At 39.6% G+C, this 20880-nt stretch overlaps 2 protein-coding genes across 2 annotated transcripts in view; both read left to right on the top strand.

Moving 5' to 3' along the window:
* The first annotated feature begins 503 nt into the window (after positions 1 to 503).
* LOC139137930 (bestrophin-4-like) lies at positions 504 to 10575 on the top strand. The gene is made up of 10 exons (XM_070706176.1): positions 504 to 642; positions 3057 to 3258; positions 4024 to 4315; positions 4855 to 5009; positions 5709 to 5786; positions 6067 to 6219; positions 6371 to 6451; positions 8591 to 8745; positions 9362 to 10052; positions 10356 to 10575. Exons 2-10 carry the CDS (start codon positions 3067 to 3069, stop codon positions 10380 to 10382), a joined length of 1824 nt encoding a protein of 607 aa, XP_070562277.1. The 5' UTR covers positions 504 to 642; positions 3057 to 3066; the 3' UTR covers positions 10383 to 10575.
* A 2132-nt stretch (positions 10576 to 12707) lies between these two features.
* Positions 12708 to 20880, top strand: part of LOC139138852 (E3 ubiquitin-protein ligase TRIM56-like) — a 9219-nt gene continuing 1046 nt past the window's right edge. Inside the window, exons 1-4 of the mRNA XM_070707410.1 lie at positions 12708 to 13211; positions 15986 to 17391; positions 19160 to 19338; positions 19831 to 20880. The exon at positions 19831 to 20880 is cut by the window's right edge and continues 1046 nt beyond it. Of these exons, the coding sequence (XP_070563511.1) occupies positions 15991 to 17391; positions 19160 to 19338; positions 19831 to 19906 (1656 nt within the window). The 5' untranslated portion in view covers positions 12708 to 13211; positions 15986 to 15990 and the 3' untranslated portion in view covers positions 19907 to 20880. The remainder of the gene's footprint in view (positions 13212 to 15985; positions 17392 to 19159; positions 19339 to 19830) is intronic.

Below are 20880 nucleotides of genomic sequence, written 5' to 3'. Positions count from 1 at the left end.
ATATATATATATATATATATATATATATATATATATATATATATATATATATATATATATATATAGTTATATAGTTTTTCTGGCTACAATGAATTTACCTGACACCAAATATTGATTTCAAACGTACTCTGTACATCACTTTGATCGATCGACCGTTTGTTGGACACACAACTGGAGTAATAAAACCGAAGTAAATTTTTTTAAAACAGCATTTTGTTTCACTTGAAGTATCGCTCGGTCAAAGCACAAAACATATGTCTGTGTTCGTAAGTCATCCCCCACGAACCTCGCACTTTGACCCTTCTGTGTTGACAAGCGGACTACTTGCAGTTTCGGCACTCATGAAGCGAATATATCAAGAAAGTCTACGTACATACCGGTAAAAATAACGAAAATTGCGAAAGTTTACGATAATTTGTTACCGGTTCTTTGTCGATACCTCTCAAGCAAAAGACTTGCAGAATCATACATTGGCATCGAAGGGTGAACCCCCGGCGATTTGCATAATCATAAGTATGATACGTATTCGATAACATCGATTTTTCCAATGCCTAAGTTATGCTCCTGGGACAAATACACCGTCATTCTATAAGCGGCGGGGTATTTTTTACTTGTGAAGGTTCATCGGGTGGAACATCAAAGGTAAGGTTATTTGCGAGCTGTAGATCCGTGTCTTTCTTTACGTCGAGAGGGAAGAAATAATATTGCGAACATAGCAGGCAATACCGTCAAAACGACCCTCACCATATTTTAGCAACCGTCTGACATGAATAACGCCACTGGTAATTTGCCTGTAACAAGGTCAAAACGGACAGACGTGGAAAATGTATATGCACGAGGTAGAAAACATTCGAGATAATTCTGAAAAAATTCACTGGATCTAAAAAATAAATATTGTCAGCGTTAAATTTTGTAAAGGCGACAAAATTGACTTAAGCGTTCAAAGAGTTTAATCCATGCAGAATAGCATACTGTCACGTTAATGCCAACATCGTTCGTTTTTTTCCCTCTTATCCCGGACCCAATACAGTTGGAACCAAATGTGTTTACCGAGTATCTTTGGATATTGTGTGAAAGATTTCATACGTCAGAAAAGCATGATACAGAGGACGCACCCGCTCTAAATTTGCATTGTGTAAATTATTCCCCTATATCGCCATAATAATGAAAACAAAGGGAAGGAAAATATCTAGTCATCAGACGACTTTAAAATTCGTCTTTGCATTGGCACTGCAGAGACTGGACAAGCAAGATGACTGGAGGCATGACTGATGCAGAGAACGACATAATATGAACCCAAAATATCACGAGTTACATATGCTACTCCATCAACACTATAATATAGTAGCTGTCACGTGGTCTGGCCGAGAGACATTTCTGACTATAATATCGAAATTGAGAATCGTTACCAAGGGCAGTGACCGAAAATCTCACAAAATATTTTTCCCTGTGAACTTCATTATTTCACCTAAAAGTAATTATTTTACCAAGGATGCCATTAATCTCGTCAAAAAGTATATAAAGCTTTATTTGACCGTCCAACATAATACATGGAAATAGTGACTGTAGGTCAATACTCTCTGTAATTAGATGAAACACTGCTTCCATGCACCGCAAATTGGTAGACTATTATTTATGTTCTAACGCAATGGAAATAATGGCAATTGTGCATGCATTTTGATATTCAAGGTTACCGTCATTACAGCGTGTTATGGCATTGTCTCCGCTACTGTGGCGAGCAGGAATGCTAAAATTACCAACATTTGTTGGAAACATTATGCTGCGCCGTTTTGATTGTCATCTGTTCGCCGGTAATAGCATGTTTTCCATACGTGCCCTTAGAATGTTCTCCTGCGAAAACGCGAGATAACGAAAAGTTATCTCTGTACAATAGACGTCAACAGATTGGCCAAAAAGTGTAATAACAAATGTGTAGCAAAGCAACAGGTCCAAAATGAAACAACCGTGTATATCAAAATAATCACATTCTGAAAACGAAACCGAAACTTGAACTATCCGTGTTGCTATGTTGGCTGGTGATGGTTTTGCTATTTTGAAGTTTTTAAGATCCCGTGAATCCTAGCATATATGTTTGCATATATATATATATATATAATATATATATATATATATATATATATATATATATATATATATATATATATATATATATATATATCGTTAATTATATTAATGAAAATGTATATGGTGTTAACACTATTTTCGAAGTTCGGAGACAGACAGACAGCGACAGAGACAGACAGACAGAGACAGACAGACAGAAACAGAGAGAGAGAGAGAGAGAGAGAGAGAGAGAGAGAGAGAGAGAGAGAGAGAGAGAGGGAGAGAGAGAGAGTTAATTATATCAATGAAATATATTTTAATAATTCGTATATCAGAGACATACTTTTGGGCCCCGAATTATTCTATGAATCATGCACATGATTTATTAACTTTTTGAGTAAATATTCGCATCGCGCTGAATTTAAAATGGACATTTTATCCAAGGTACTGGCTTCAATAGCAGGTGTTACGCAAGCTAATTGCTTTATTCATCCTTCTGAGGGAGACTGCGCGCCGGCTCTTAAACCAGACAGGCAGTATACGGACGTAATTTCTAGCCCCAGTATTGGTGACATCGTTAGTCATGGCATAAAGGCAAATATATATTGATAGAAAAAGAGGAGAGTGAGGTGAGATGATGAAATCGAGATAACGAAATTGCCTCTTCTGTATATTTTCTAAAACCAACGAGCAAATCACCCACATCGTTACATTCACCTGCTTCACCAATTGTCGTCGACGACACAACGCTCAATCATTCCTGACACTAGCTGCTGAACTATATACGGGGTGAGATGAACCCGCTTTGTCAAATGTTTGAGAGTTTACATCCCAACGAGATCTCCTTCCTCTCTGTAACGGTCAATGACCCTGATTAATGACGTGAGGGCGTTACCCATAGCGATCATTATGCACGAAATTAACATTGTCAGATATCTTTGACAACATTTACTCAGCGTTCTGTCATCGCTTCTCATCCTCCCTTTTTTCAGATTTCGCGTGATGACCATCACATACTCCCTCAAAGTTTCCCAGGCTAACTTATCCTCGTTTCCACGACTTTTGTTTCTGTGGAGGGGCAGCATCTACAAGTTGGTCTACAAGGAACTAGTGATATTTCTCGCCATCTACTACGGACTGGCAATCCTCTACAGGTTTCTACTTGACGACGAGCAGAAAATTGCATTCGAATTGGTAAGCCATGCAACACAGCGGTGCCAAAATTCCCTCGATTTCTAAAGCAATATACAGCTGTGTTTCGATGCAGCAAAATCGAGTTTGCGTTGTTATAGTTGTACATGATGAAGCGTCTATTAGTGCCCATTTATAGGATGTTGGCGGAAATATGAAAAGAGTTATATAGTTTGGGGACAATTTTATATATAGTACCACTTAACATGCTGTTGCAGAAATTATTGACCATGGCCAGAAGTCTTTCAGAAAAAGAAACCATTTATTACTGTAGTTCCAGTACACGCAACCATTGACATTATTTTTTGATTTTTCGTTCGTAGAATGATTTACAATATCTCGTACTTCTCGTTATAGCATGTTCAAATACGCAGTCCTCGGCTAATTATCAAACCACATGCCAGCGATATCAATATCTGCACACGTTACTCGTATTCACAGTAACGTGTGTCTCAGACAAGCTCCGTATCTGTGCTTGTGCGTGCACATGCATGTGGATGTATATGTGTGTATATGTTAAAAGTTCATTATGAACCGAAGTTGGGCTGATAGGCATTCATTTGTCAACAACCATCGCAAATTCTACCGGTAATATGTTCTCTTTTCAAAGCTTGTATTTCATGTTGCGGTATACTTTTAAAGGATTTGACAAGAAAGAACATAATACGGACAATGTTAGCCAGTCATGGAAACAAGCGTGACGATTAAGAACCAGCAGGAAAAAACCAGCTTGGTCTCAGTTTTCACATTTTGTTCATTTGCTCACAGCTATGTGTGTTTTTCAAAGAGCGCCTCCTCGCAGTCATTCCGATCAGCTTTCTTCTCGGTTTCTACGTCACTCTCGTGGTCGGTCGGTGGTGGAACATGTTCAGTGCCGTGCCATGGACGGACGAGATCTCCCTGTTCTTCGCCACTCACATCCACGGCTTCGACGAGGAGACGCGGATCGTCAGACGAACGCTGGTGCGCTGGTTGAACCTGACCTCGACAATCGTCTTCTGCTCGGTGTCCAAGAGCGTACTCAAGAGATTTCCAACCATGTTACACTTGGTTGAAGTGGGTATGTGTTTAAAATATACAAGACATGCTTTAAGACTCCGGTTTATGAAACCTAGTCGTATATTAAAATGACACGTTTTAGTGAATGACAAACAGTAGAGTTAGTTAAACCGGAATGAAGGTAAAACCAGCTGCATCGCACCTAGCCATCTGCTCAGATTCAGTTGTACAACCGTATACGGTAGCTAGAGCTGACTTCTCATTGAGTCAGACGTACAGCATTTTCACTTGATCACATATACATAATAGACATCTTGTTCTTTGAACTGCACCAGTGTAGGCCAAGACAATAAGAGATTGGTTAACACACATGTATATTTTATGGGTTTGGATATGTATGTGTAAACGAACTTCCTTGTATATATGTCGCGCCATAGTTGCCACCATTATTCATGATAAACATTTCCAAACACCCCGAGTCTCTTGCATAGAAAGATGCGAGGTGCCATGTTGATCATAAAGTGTTTAAAGAAGTATGTGTTGCAAAACACACTGTCTTCTCATGAATGTTATCGAATTGAATGTTGACTATTTTCACAGGACTAATGACAGAAGATGAGCGAAAACTCTACGAGACCCTGCCGACTCCTCATACCAAATTCTGGCTGCCACTGTGTTGGGTTTCTACATCGCTGAACAACCTGAGACAGCAAGGGAAGATTCATAGCAACGAGGCGCTGGCATTTCTCATGAGGGTCAGTGAGACAGACGGAATAAATTTTCTAGATCTGTGAAAGAAACATCCAGCTGTTGACTTTACTACTACGATGCAATGGCATTCTCCGTGTTTTACCTTGCATTCTTTGAACCCTGTGAGGCAATTTCGTCATGAGTAAATAAGCGGACGCTTTGAAATATATTAATCAGTAACAATCTGTAAAATTCCTTTAATAACCATAATTGCAATGTATCGATGACGCTTTTATATGGACAAGCTTTTACTCACACTGAGGTGACATTCCACTTTTGTTGTTTTTTTCGCTTGTTTATTTTATTAAATCAGAGGCTCAATTCATTCATTTATTTTATCGAAATTTGCATAAATGTATTTCTCAGCCAGTCAGAATTTAGAGACGACCTCGTGCATGATTCTATGCGTCGTGGAATTGCATTCGCTTTTAAAGGTATACTGTCACCTGTTCCAATTTTGCTACAGTTACCATGGAAAGAGAAAATCTAACCAATCACAGATTTTAAGCGGGTGGCCGCTTTTTTAAAAGCAGCGCCCTCAAATGGGCATTTTGAATACCAAGGAATGCTCCTTTGACCATATATGGGCATATTCAGATTACAGTTGACTGTACGCTTTTAAATCACGGCATTTCAAGTTTATCACGGACGGACGGACACGCCCACTATGAGACGCGCTATCGTTTTCCTTTGTTTTTCCACAGAACTTGCAAAACCACAGTTCCAGGTGCAGGGCAATGATGAACTACGATTGGATAAGCGTTCCATTGGTGTACACACAGGTAAATGACCATGTCGTGTCCATTGAGGGCGTTCATGCGTTTGACGCCATACTTCGAGCAAAGAAGTCTTACATGCGTGCCTCAATGCAACAGTTGAGATATTAGGAGAGGGGTGCATTTTCGCATGACATCAGTTGATGGCACGATAATAGAAAACTTTGTTGAAAAGTTAACAATTTCTTTGATATCGAATATAACTCTTTTGTACACATTTAAACCTGTACTTTCCCTGTCTACATGTCTTGATGGTAAGGTTAACGGTATGACGTTTCCTTAACAGGTAGTTACCATAGCAACATACTCATTCTTCATCGCCAAGGTGTTCGCTGCACAGTTTCTGGATCCAACACGAGGCTACGATAGTTACTGGCTGGACCTCTACTTCCCAGTCTTAACTGTCATTGAATTTTTCTTCTACTTCGGTTGGCTTAAGGTATGTCACTGAATCTGTACATAAGTGCATTATGGCGGTTCATTGTATCAGTTTGTAATTTTGATCTGCCACAAAATATTTTTATAGGTACTCGAAAGCAAAAATAATCTTGTTTAGCGTGAAATCCGTGTCATATCTTCTTCTTTTCTAGGTCGCCCAGACTATAATCAACCCCTATGGTGGCGATGACGATGACTTTGAACTCAATTACATACTCGATAGAAACTTGCAGGTGAGACCAAGTGTCACAGAAACTAGCAACGTAATAGGATTCATGTAGCGCACTTCTTCGCAGCTCATAAAGTCGGATCGCACAATTTAATACTATGTTTCTAAGTAGATTAGTGAAATCATTTAAGAAGTTCTACGGTAGATACGGAGATGTTGTATCAAAATATGACCTGTCTGTTTCTCAAATGATGAGTGACAGCATACCAAATTTTGACTCACAAAAGTAATTTGGTGAATTCACCAAATAACAATGAATTTGTCGCTTTGGGTCAATCTTGACGGGTGCGGCTAGCTGGCAGGGTACGCTTACCCATTCCGGACACCTGGTACCACCACTATTTCGTGGTTCAAGATGGCCCCATTGCCTTTGTCATCATCTATATGTTCCTTGGACCTGGTAAATTTCACAGTTTACCTTGAATGATAACGATTATTGGACCTGATTTGATGTCTATTTCTCCTCGAACTATTCGCAATATACTGGCATACTATTAACTTATACGTGACCTTACCTTGAAAATAACTTCATGATCGAAATGATGGTCACAAATAATAAGTTATATGATTTAAAAGTACTTTCGCTTTGAAGGAATGTAAGAGACGTTTCATAGAAGTAGCGATCTAAAGGCTGGTCAGAACAGCAGTGATAGCAGCGTTGGTCACACATGATTTTCATTATACTTTGTCTAAAATCTGCTTGTGGTTACATGATCACCATATCGGTACAGACACGACTGTACTGACTGTACTTTCAACATACTAGTAGACCGTAAAGTGGTCGGGAATGTAACCTCCACAAATGTAATAATCTCCACAAATGTAATATCAACCACAATTGTAATAAAATCAACCACAAATGTAATAAAATAGTCAACCATTAATGTAACAACCCGCAACCACAAATGTAATAAACAAATTAACCATAAATGTAATAAAACTCAACCATAAATGTAATAAACTTGAACTTGCATATGTGATCATTTGTTTATCAATGCCCTGAGTAAATAATAACTTTAATAAGACTAGTGTAATGTTATTGCATACTTTCCTGAAACTAGGTTTCCTTTCCGAAACACAGAATAGAATACTTTGAGAACGCTATCAGAAAACGGCAAGGTACTGATCAAACCGTTAGATAATGGAAGTGGAACAGCCGTTCTAGACACTGACAGTTACATAATAAGGAAGCGTCAAAATAACTCGTCAACCAGTGATACCACACAAAGTTTATGACAGATGACTCAGAACAAATAACAGAGAAATATAAAACCTTATAACAGAAACTTACGACACAAAACATGTTGACGAGAACATATATTTCAATCTAGTAAAAACAATACGAACACTACCTTGAACACAGTAGAACAAAATTAGACATCCTGGCATCCCTAGTGAAGGAACAAACTTCAAGTGGGACAACATAGGAATACAGACAATCTATCGATTATTCCACACAATTTATCCACTGAAGACGAATTTGAGGCGATTGATTAAGAAAGTACGGCAATTTTCGAAAAAACGGCGTAAAAGGATCGTAGTGTTACACAGTCTTCCCCACTGTGGAGTAGAGACTGCACTGACGTTCAGATTACAGCTGTGCCTAGCCATGGCCAATCAGTTCTGTACACAAAACAAGGAAACGTAAAAACACTTTCAAATATGCAAAACACACTAAACACAAACAATGAAGAAATTAATAATGTGTGGAGTTGCTTTCCTTATTACATAGATCAATATTTAAGGGCTAATTCCTCAATTGCAACGACAAAATAGATTTATTACATTTATGGTTAACAATTATTACATTTATGGGTGATTTTTTCATTACATTTATGGTTACCATTTATTACATTTGTGGTTGGTGTTTTTATTACATTTATGGTTGATTTTTGTTACATTTTTGGGCGATATTACATTAAGGGTGCATTTTATTACAACTGTGGTTGATATTACATTTGTGGAGATTATTACACTTGTGGAGGTTACAGGGTAGAGTCGCGTCCTTCAGCTCCCCTCTCCATAAGTTCAATGATATGCTGATCTGATCACTGACAATGGGTAAGCGTTACGTGGATGGAAATGACAGTAAATGATGTGTAAGGGAAGAATGATCCATCGTCTTCTCTCACCTACGTCACAGGTCGGGTTCCTGATCGTCGACACTCTCTATGGTACAACGCCTGTGTTCTCCAGAGACAAGTATTGGGACGTCAAGGAGTTCTATCTACCGTATACTCTGACGACAGTCGATAGACAACGAACGACCACATGGCTGGGCTCAACGGTGGAAGTGTTGTGAGTATAGGTCGTCTCTACTGCCAATCATCGTGCGTCAGTGTAGCGGAGCGAAGTCCGTCGTTCGGTTTATTGAACACCGTATGAAATATATGTTAAAACTGCAGGTGGCTCATCAAGGTCCCAAATGGAAGATATGACCTAGATTGATAAAACTTTTCTTATTCACGAACGGAAGAGGAAATCGATCAATCATAAAATAACATATTCGAAAAATGCAGTCGATTACCTAAAATCTAAGTTTAGTTCTGAAGTTCACATTGAAGTTATAAGTCAATGGTTTGGGGGATATAACCGTTTTCTTGGTCAACACACAAGGGTTGTGTATATAAGTTTTGTCCACTAATCTGACTTATGAGGACAATATATTTGAACGAAAGCTATAGTTATTGGCGCTTTAAAGTATGCTGTACGTGAAAAGTTGGACAACCAAGTGTTTAGAGCATCCCGATGCAAGTCAAAAGTCATGATACATTTTTTCAGTGTCGCGTAGTTTTCACTTTTATATTCTGCAAAGTGTCCGTTCCGATCACAGCTGTGGAATCGTATTTTTTCCTATTGTCAGAATCAAAGTTCGATATCAAGTTAGTAAGAGATTGCTGTGTTTCCTCTACAGACTCCAAGCAAAAGACTTCATCATTGAGGTGCCGAACACCTTCGTTCGGACCATGACGAAACCAAAGCAAGCGGACGCCAACGTTGGAACTGATGACGATATAGACGATGAGAGGCTGACGAAACCGGAGTTATCTGAGTTAAAACTCCTGCTGCCCGACACCGAACAGGCAAGAAAGTATCATAAGTGCTACGACACGATGAAAAAAGATTTGAAAAGTCCGCTCGTCAGTCCATTGCCCAGTGACACCCATCGAATTAAGCGCAGGCGAAAACGGAGAAGGGCGAGATTTCTAAGTCACATATCTGTCGGTGCTGCTGGTGCCGACATCCTGGACGAGAGATCCAGTGAGACACACAGCTCTCGTAAGAGCAGCGTCACGTGGCCACCGCCGATGTCTCCCTGGGGAATAGATTCATCGGCATTGCTGACCCCAAACCAACAAACAGTCAGGCGAAAACACGACGGTGAAACTACGAAGGAGCAGGCGGAAGAACCGAGAACCGTTACCGGAGATGACGTCTCGGCACGCATGGCTGATGACATGACTCCGCTGTGGGTAGACGTCGGAGCGGATGCACCGGATTTCAGGGTGCCGTCCATCGAAGTTGAAGCGGGCAGCGAATCTAGTGATAGCAGCGACGACGAATGGGCTGACTGTTCTACCGTGATGATGCCGAGTGGAGCTACAGTGAGTATTTTGAACGTAAAGAAACGATACAATGTTTTCCCTGACAAGAAGCTGAGAGAGAGAGAGAGAGAGAGAGAGAGAGAGAGAGAGAGAGAGAGAGAGAGAGAGAGAGAGAGAGAGAGAGATTGAAGCGATATACCTTGGTTTACTCATAGTAATACAGTTTTGAAAACAGGTAAAGTATGATGTGATCATCCACGATGACCTGACAGTGACCAATATCCATGCAGGTATAACTTTGTATGTGCATATATGTAGTACCATTCGATTCATATAAATTTGTTTTTCTCTGTATCCTTACAGGTTGAGTTAGAAGATATTTTCAAATAATCTTCAGATAGCATCCATCGTTACCTAGAGCAAATTGTGAACTATTTAGACATTTTCTATTTATGAAGTCACATTGAATGTATCATGATTCTTTTTCCTGAAAAGTTCTCTCGCCAATTGGCTTCTTGACGATTGTTTCTTTCATAATTAAAATTTCTGTAATCTATTAGGAATAAATGCCTCATTCGTCTTGTACATTTTGATTCTAGACCACAAAAAACAACAACAAAAACAAACAAATAAACAAACAAAAAACAACAACACAAAAACAAACTTTAACAGGCTAGTATACCGGCACACAAAACAATAAAACAACACCTACGCCATGAACATTGGCCTTTCAGTTAAACATACATCAGGGCGCGAACGCAGATTGTCATGGACAAAAATTCACTTCACTAAATTTACAAAGTATACAACGTAACCCGTGTTGATTGAAATAAGGTGAATTTTCGATTCTTTTCCATAAATAGGTAAGGGGACAAGAGTTAATTAATACTCTTCATACGCACAGAAAATAACCGCAAGTTTCAGACTACCCCATTCTCTTATTAACAAGGTAATTGTCAAGCCATATTACACGGTCAAGGTAATGATCACTGCAACATTGAAACAGAATTATCAATTACCCAGGGCAATGACCTCGACGGGAGCAATTATCATGCAAGCGCAAGGCTGTGACCTCGATGGTAAAGCTATTACCGGAGTAAATTAGTGTACCTAATCCAATTATTTCGTCAAAAGAGCGACTACTCCCCGAACCTATTATGTTTGTAAATTACGATCATGCGTGCGTAAGGTCAATCTCATTATCGGTCATTAACATCATTGTGCATGACCACAAGACAGAATCCTTTAAACGTTTGCACCGATCCGGCTTGTTCTTAGGGCTGTGGTTTGAGATGTATATGCTACAGTTACTCCCCAGTGCACAATGCCAGCGTATTTAAGAATGCTAATTTAATAATCGCATGAGCTAATGATCAATATGTCACACTCGCCAATCTTTCGCCATAACTAAAACTGTGTATGATCATTGTACCTCAGAAGTCCGATTGAAGTCAGTTCAGCTTTAATATACTGTAGCCTAAGAACAGAAGTTCGTTGAATATGCAAACGAACCATTCATCAGAATGTGGTACTCAATTAAGTGTGCTACAACTAAACGTATAAGTGTGGCCAATTTACCCCAGAAGTCCTATCAAATAAAGTGCATCAAACTTTTATTTACAAAATAATTACGGAACGTCAATATGCAAATGAGCTACTATGACAAAATCATGCACATCAAACTTTTGACTTGGCGGAAATTAAATATGCAAAATAAACAGCCTGATTAAATTCATCACATTCAACTGGCATTAAATACATATGGCCAGATTACAGAAGCTGAGGAGATAATTATTAATAAGTTATGCAAATAAACTTTTTTGCATAACTTAAACTAGGTAGAACCAATGTATCTCGGAAGTCTGATCAAATTCATTGATATATGGTCTACTTAAGATAATTTATTCAATATGCCAATGATTCTATGAGTACTATTAAATGGCGTATATTTTGAAAAGTCGTAAACATGACATTACCCATTTGAGCGCCGAAGTCGATTTTTGTTGCATTCATAAAATACACCTATGTCAATTTTTTCACAGATTTTGGTAAATTTTGATATAAAACTTTAGCCAATAAAATATGATGTCCACTTGGTCCAAAATTATGAAAACAATTACTGAAAAGTTCAAAAAGATTGGTAAAATGTTGTACTAAAATTTTTAAGGCAAAAATTGCAGCACTGAAATGGTTAAATAACATTCAGATTTTAAAAATCTTCATGCAAATTTGTCTTAATTATGCAAGCTACAGTCTCAGAAACTAATCAGGTCTAGATCCACCTATGAACATATCAGAAATAAAATTTCATCAGTTTCCATCGTGAAATTTTTAGTTACGAATGAATAAAAATAGCCTAGGACGCACACACATGCAAACACAGGGACCTAAACATAGATGCACAGAAAACAGGCATCTTAAACGAGCCATAACATACATGTAGGCATACTTTGAGAGATTCCCGTAAACATGAGGGCCCCCCTCGATTTGCTCGAAAGTAGCCAAGACCATAAAGCACTGTGCTCTTGTAGAGTTTGCCGTCCTATTCTTCTCGAAAGTTCGACCCTTGCTTGAAAGTTTTCCACTCTTCCTCTTATCCGCTAGGTCAGGTCAGGCCATAGGTCGCGGAAGGGGAAAAGAGCTTTCACTAGCATGTAAACGACGCGTTACAAGAACCACATTTCGAAATACCTTCCTGGTATGACGTGTGCTGATTCCGGGCACATCGTATCACGAACGCTGACATAATTTTGTTCAAGTTTAATACTTCAGAATGACGCTTCCTGCTATATCGCTGTTGACCCTTTTACTTGTCGCTGCATGCACGGTCAGAGTAATCATGCTGCATGATATGTATTCTGTAAAAGATATCTGTCCAATTTAACACCGGGGCGTGTTCAGCCTGCTTGGTATGATAAACAGGTATTTATAGGTTAATACAATGTACATGCCCTTGTTGATTTTCTTCGTCGCTTAGCGCGGAAGGATGATCTTAGAGTCATAAATCTTATCAGTAGCTGTAAAAAGGCCAGAACGAGGCCAGCTCGTCGCCAATATATAAAAGCACGAACCGACCAGTGGGAATTCCAGTCTGTTCGCAACCCCTATTTACGTGACCAGCTAAGAGGTGCACCCGTTTCGTAACACGCCTGCGCAGTAGCTTTCCCTGTGCGTCTACCTGTGGAAGAGTCACGCAGTAGAACCGTCTCTCTGAGAAAGGTAAGGTTTGATAAAGTTTCTCACTGGCTTCTGTTTAAGCGTTACTTTGATGACCTTGACGCCGTTTTGAAGACAGGGATGGACGCAGTATCGTGTGAAATTGGTAATTTTTTACCAGCTTGCAGTGAGCCAAGGAAACGAATCGCCCTACTCCTCAGTGAAAGTGCATTGTTGTTGTCTTTCATTCTAGTTCCTGGTTCCTTAACTTAGCAAGATTTTCAAAATTTACATTAACTTTGTCAAAGCAAGAACACTCGTAGTCTAGCATTTACAATTCGCATTATTTCGCATTATTTCTGTAAAATATTCAATTTCTGTGAATATATAGGCCAACCGAATATTAACTTAATTCCCTTTATCCTCCATAAAATATTTATTTTCGCAAGATTCTGGCTTCTAATAGTTCACGACATTCAGATCTGTCTGCAGGTAAAGTCATACTCACACGTATGAATGAATCGCACTCTTGACTTGCTAGAATATGAAGTAGGTTGAGGGCAGGGAACAGGTTCAGTCGACATAGTTATAGGTTGTCAATGGTAAGAAATGCGGCAAATGATTTAGAAAGACAGAAATGAACCAACAAATGCAAAAAAACAAAAAACAAAAACAAAACACACGTGGAAACTGACAGTAATAACTGACGACAGATTTGGTGACTTTTTAAACGGTTCAGCGGCAAAATGAATACATGAATGTTCGTGCACTCTTAAACTGTTGAACCTTCGAATGTAATTACGTTTTTAGTTCACTCCTTAAACGCTCACGATGTCAGTTGACGTCATAACACTGCCTCAAGAGTTTTCAAACTAGGAAGGTTGATAATTATATAGCAGAAAGTGTGTAGCATTAACTCCTACTGGTTTTAAAGTTGCCCAATCACCGCAAATTTGCACTCACTTGTATCCGCATATACCGTAAAAGAGCGCAGTCAGCCATATCGACTCCTGGAACGTCAGAAGAGCGATCCAGGGTTTGCAGTACGCGGTTTTGTTCGGCTAAAAGAGAAAAACTTTGACAATTAAACTTCACCAAGTGTGTTATCTCTTTTTAACACGCAGAGGAATCAAGTACTGTCAAACAAGTGTAAATTATGCAAACTTAAATAGTAATAAATCATGCAGTGTTCGAGCCGCAATCGCAAAATGTAATGCGAACTGAAATCTGGCAATATTTTTTCTGTCATATCAGCGAATCGATCTTTCCCCGCCACCGTTAGCTGAAAGCGCGGACATACTGCTTTGCAGGAACACGACAACAATATTTTTACAAGACACTCGTGTCCTGGTTCACGAGGTCAAGGTGTTTTGTATAAGCAATTGCATCTCAGTGTGGGGTATGCATGTAATGGGAGAAAGCATGTTCGAATGTCTTGCAAAACACTGATCTGAGACAAGTGGCCCAACAAAAAAATCGTTGGCTTGTTCACCATCCAACAATGGCGCCAATTAGAGCGCGTGAATGGTCTTTTCAAGTATGGTCCAAGACGAGAAGCCTTTGGTGGCCGCAGTTAGTATGCGTCTAACTGTGCAAACATCGCGCAAACACGGTGTCTGTCGAAGCAGACGTCACCCGTAAAATAACCAAGTCCACTTTCTCAAATTCCAGTGGCTGTCCCAGCAGACTTAGACCAAACAAAAAAAATTGTGCTGTTCCGATAACCCGACCTACCCTTTTTTTACCTGCCGACCCTAAACTTTTTAGAGTTACGTAAACACTGAAGTAAAAAAAAAAAAAGAAAAAACCCGTAAAATCACACGCCCGTTACTTTGCATATGATTTTTGCTTGAACGAGGTTGTCTTTTCCTTTTTTCCTTTTATATGTATGATACATTTTTCTGAAAATGTTGTGGCCAGTGTTTGATCGCCCTGAACCCCTGAAAATGCATATTTAAAAATAAAAATATTATGGAAAAAAATCCCTGCCGACGTACCTACCCTGTTTTTGAAAACCATGTGATTGGAACTGCACTATTTTTTTTTTTGGGGGGGGGGGGCCTTACCCGCGTTGATCGAATTCTGTCAGAAAGTAAGATGAGAGGCGAAGTTCCTGTTGCTAGAAATCGACACCGATCTATGTAACTCATGCTGCACCTTGTATCCTGTCGCTCCAAAAATTAATACAAGAAACCTCAGTAGACGGCTGACAGAGCTCTGTTGTGATGTTGACATTCAATATACGTTGACCGTTTGATTTGTGACGTATGTCAATGACGAATATTATAAACTGACTGATGAAAAATTCCATTGAAGGGATACAGTCATCGGAACTACTCTCAAAGGTCGTATGGGACCATACGACCGATGGCAACACTGTCTCCAAGGGACGATGGTGATTGACGAGAGTTAAAACATGTCTGTCATCTACATCGTATAATTTAAATTTTGCGCGGCAGGTATGATGATGAAGTGCATCTAGATATCGTGTACGAAGTAAACAAAAACCTCGCACAGGCGCAGTTCCGACGACTGTTTCCCTTCAAAGTTTAAGGTGGGGGGTCTGCTCAAAATTAAAAGTATTGTTATTTCGTTATTTTTTTCATTCTGTTGTACCCGGATTAATCCTAACAACAAAATATTTACAGAAAAGGAGTTCCCGTCCTACTTTCGACAGTCCTGAAGTATCCCCACCCTATGCTTTTTTACTATACACAGGCTTTTTTCCTCTCGACTTTGACGATTCCATCAAAAGAATACCAAACAAGAGTGAGGGAATGATGCGTTTTTTCTGATTTTTGTATACTCTATTCTCTTTCATTCTTTCTACCCCTCAGAAACAATGGCTGCCGCAAATTCACCAACACTGGAACAGCAGATCAATGAAAAGATTTTACTCTGTCCGATCTGTCAAGAACGGATGACGAAACCTAAAATTTTGCCATGTGTGCACACATTCTGTGAAGCGTGTCTCGAAAACTGGGTCCGCCAGAAGGGAGGACGACTCGACTGCCCGACTTGCAGAAATCTTAGTTCGTTGCCCCCAGCCGGAGTCAAGGGACTGAACAATAACCTTTTCATAAACGATCTGATCGAAGTTTTCCAAGACATGCAGCCAAACTCGCAAGAATCGGCATGTGACGTGTGTGAGAGTAAGGCTGCCTTTTGGTGTAGAGAATGCGCTCAGTTTTTTTGTAGCCGATGTCATCTGACTCATACTAAAGCTAGAACGTCAAAGATGCACAGAGTTCTATCAACTGAAGAGTATCACAAATTGGCCAATTCCGGTCGAGACCACATGATTCGGCCCCGATTCTGCTCGGTGCACGAAGACAGTCAGCTGGAGCTGTACTGCGATCACTGTGACGTCACGGCCTGCATGAAGTGCGCGGTGACCATTCACAAGGGCGCCGCGCACAGACTTCTGTCGCCGGACGAAGCCGCGAAGAAGTACAAACCCGAGTTGCAAGAGCTGGTTGGCGCGTCGACCGCCCGGGCGTCGTCTCTCCGTGAGGCGAAACAAGAAAAAGAAAGAGTGATGAAGGAGATCGAAGAAAATAGTACCGAGGTAGATAAGCAAATCAGACAGAAAGCGGCGAAGATGATCGAACTGGTCAAAGACGGAGAACGGAAGTTGCTGGAGACATTGTCGAAATTTGGCGGTCACAATGTAAAAGAACTGCGAGCAGAGTTAGACAAAATCGATCTCGATCTGGCCTGTGCTGAAAATCTAAACTACTACACAGGAAGTCTTCTTCTATATGGCACAGTGACAGATCTACTCTCTCAAAAGAAAGAATTGAAGGAGAGACTGCAAAGAAGTGGGGCGCCCTCGTTACTAGAGCCAGACGTACCCAGGCGAAAAATTTTCCTAACGTTCGAGGAAAACACAGACAATATGCAAATGACTTTGGGAGAAGTTTTGAACAAGCCACCGGCAACAGTTCCCACGCAAACCAGTGATAGGGACTCTCCGGATGAACAAGAGCCGAAGCCAAAGTCGTCGGGGTCGAGGAAATCATCGCTCACGGAGAAACAGTCTCGGAAATCGTCCACTTCCGAGGACAAAAGGCAAGGACGGCGGAAATCGTCTGGCGCGACCGAGAACAAGACACCGGGATCCAGAAAATCGTCTTTGTCGGCCAATAAAATTACAGGCAACATGCCGAAAGGCGAAATGTCTGTCGAGAATTTCGTTGGATTCCATCGCATACTTTACGTCTTTGAAGATGGCATACAAGGGGTAAGATATGCGTTTGCAATTTGTTTACAATATACAAACATAATCTTTCGGGAAATCTTTGTGACACTGTGTATTTGTTTGGAATATTACAATCCCATTAAAATTTCCTATTTTAATATGTTAATTCACTTTGATATACGTATTACTCATTTAAGTGTACATTTTACGTGGGTTTATCGGTGATGATATCGCAAAATATTTTTGCTTTTGCTCCGAAAGAGCCAGTTAAAGCAAAGTCTAAGGCCCCTAGAAATACTTGCTTATGAAAAAAGCCCTTGCTGTACGTGAACGTAACTGTCATCAAGTGCACATATAATAATTATGAACATTATAATTAAGATACGAACACATAAATGTTATTACTTTATCGGCTCAGCTCTGACGACTAAACTTGTTGCATGAATAGAGCAGGGATCACACGTCGCTATGTGCAACGCCACCTTAAGCTGAGTGCAAGAACACATTGTACATTGTACGATGTTCACAAAAGCGTGTGCAATAACACATTGTGTTGTGTCGAGAAAGGCGTGATGCTTTGCCGCTGTTGTTTTCCATTATGCGGGTAGATTTAGCACACCACCGACTTTCGGACATGCGCCGTTGAAATGGCCCTTAAACGTTTCGCATACTCATATTGTCTCAAAGGAACATAACAATGATTGAGTTGCCATCTGAAGAGTAAGTTGACTAGATTTCATACCGTCGAGTGCGCTGTAATTTGGTATCATATATATTTTCGTTCACTGCCACTGTGTCGTTGTTAAAGCACCAGACAGACAGGCAAATACAGTAAACAAACAAATGACAAGGAACACGACTGCATCATGGGTAATTTGCCATATGATCGCAACGTCAGACGCCTTGGTATAGATTTTGAATATTGATTACTTTCGTCAAGGATCGAGAAAAGTCGAAGTAGATGCTCTCTCAGCTGCATCAAGCAAAATAAACAAACTTTTTGTTAATTCTGTGAGTCAATGAATTCGAATATTCTGCAACCCAGTCAACAGTGACACACAGTATCCCTTTAAAGGTATACAGTCACAGTATCCCTTTAAAGGTATACAGTCACCTGTAATCTAAATATGCCCATATAAGGTCAAAGGGGCGTTCTTTGGTATTCAAAATGCCCATGTGAGGGCGCTGATTTTTAAAAGCGGCCACCAACTTAAAATCTGTGATTGGTTAGATTTGCCCTTTCCATGGTAACTGTGGCAAAATATGAACAGGTCGGATTAGGGGTAGACCATCACAGCGAAAGGATGATCAGAATATAAGCACTGTTTTTTTTTGTATTCCGAAATTCGATTTTGTATTCCGAATTTAGGTATGCTTTCTTAAGTAGCATTCATGCTCTATGTAGAAAGCGACAATTTTTGAATCAAATTGTCGTGCAATGAAACATACATGTAGTAAGTTTCCAGAAGCTGTCTCATAATTTTGAGCTGTTTTCCGCATTTAAGCAAATAAAAGCAGGAACACGTAAAACAACAGATGATGAAAAAACAAAAAAATCCATCAAAACCATTAGTACATCACTTTCAAAGTTAGAAGAGGTCTCAGACGAAATTTATTTAAAAAGCGCTGTATAGTGTTCTTAGAATGGTTTATAGTAGTTAAAACTGCGCAGGAATCTTACTTGTCGAATAGAGAACGTTTATCTGATAATTATCGCCTCGGAATATTCTCTCTTTTTTGACCGTAAACATTATAAGACCATGGCCATACTGGCGACAGTCGCTGTAATAATAATACTTCTGTTCCACAGGCTGACCAGCCCAACCCTGGTCAACAATACAAAGGCGGGAGGTTCTATGGCTGGCTACCGGACACTATCGAGGGCGGCCAGATACTGCAACTGCTGAAGACTGCATTCAATCGTCGACTGACGTTCACTATCGACGGAACTTCAAATAAAGTGGTTTGGAATAGCATACGGCATGCTGAGTAAGTGTGCATGATGGGTTATTTCAAATTATTTACAAAATAAAAATTACCACTTCTGACAGATTATAGACTGGAGATTAAACCACAGTAGGATAGCAATCCATTTATTTATTATCCCTAGATCTGTTTCGGCAAGACTGGAGATCAGTGGCCAAAAAAGAAAGTTTGTTTGAATTATTGGTAACCTAGGGTCAGGGTTAGGTTTAGGGGTTAGGGTTAGGTTTATTTAGAGCCCCCTAAGAAAATTTCTTTTAGTTTGCAGCCAAAGGTGTGTCTACTAATCTTCAGCCATCCCCTTTTTGAAACTTATATTACATGTCGATGAGAAACTTGATCTGTGTGTATCAGCGTCCAGTTTATCTGCTGTATTTACACAAATACTACTACAGCATTTTTCTTTAATTCATAACTCATGATATCATGACAAGAAAAGCTCCCCCCCCCACTATTAATCAGAGTAATGATTTGGCGAATCTTGATATCATCCTCCAGGTCCATGGACTGTTACGATGAAGATTACGTGAGGCAACTGAAACAAGAATTGGCTTCTTTTGGAATCGGCTCCTAAGTTTAAATTTTGCCGTGTTGTTTACGCTCTTGGATTTCAACACTGAGAAGAGTGGTAAAGTCTTAAGAAGAAGGACATCTTGAATTCATGACATAAAATGCACTATACAGCTGCTATCATCGGTTTCCTCGTCTACAGCGAATTGACGCTTAGAAACTCACCGATTTGCAACGAGATCTATATACACGATAATAACTTACATTATAGGTTGTTATTTTTTAAGGCGTGCTGCAAACTATCACGGAAGTATTCGATATAACCAAGCGTATATTTTGTAGAGACCCAATAAAGAAAGAATGGACTTTTCCCTTATTGTATATAGAAGTATTTTAGGACTTCTTTTAAAAAGGGTTTTTGGATGTTTTTTAGTGTTTTTAGTTATTCCGATGTCGGTGTCAGAACGCTCCTTTTATAGATATACTTTGCGTCTCTTGTCCGAGCGTGATTATGGTTCAAATGCTATAATCTATCATGGTCCCATTAGGGAAATGAAGTAAAGGTAAAAAGCAATTTTGCATTGCTAGTACAGGACAAACGCGCTGCATTCACAGCTTCACTTATATTAACCCTTTGAGCGCCAAAGTCAACTTTTGTGACCTTTATAAAATGTACCCTAGTCAATTTTTTTTCAGATTTTTGCCAAAATTTTAATGAAACCTGTAGTCCATGAAATATGATGTCCGTTTGGTCCAAAATAACCACAAAAATTACAGAAAAATTCAGAAAAATTGCTATAATGTTGCACTAAAATTTGGTGGGAAAAATTACTGCACTCAAAGGGTTAACCCCGATGCATTATAAACATTGAATGTAGTGATGGCTTACATTTCACTACAAAAAGTACAGGACAATAGCAAATAACAAGCATCATAATTTCTGAGTTGAACAAAATTACCCGGATGGCAAATAATTATATGTCTTGTGAGAAAATAGATTATTGATCTTAGTTGATCATCAATCCGTTACACCAATTA

Source organism: Ptychodera flava, chromosome 8 (genome assembly GCF_041260155.1).
Source record: "Ptychodera flava strain L36383 chromosome 8, AS_Pfla_20210202, whole genome shotgun sequence".
NCBI classification, from domain to species: domain Eukaryota; kingdom Metazoa; phylum Hemichordata; class Enteropneusta; family Ptychoderidae; genus Ptychodera; species Ptychodera flava.
Note: the sequence above shows the minus strand (reverse complement) of the source record. Positions and strands in the feature narration are given on the sequence as shown.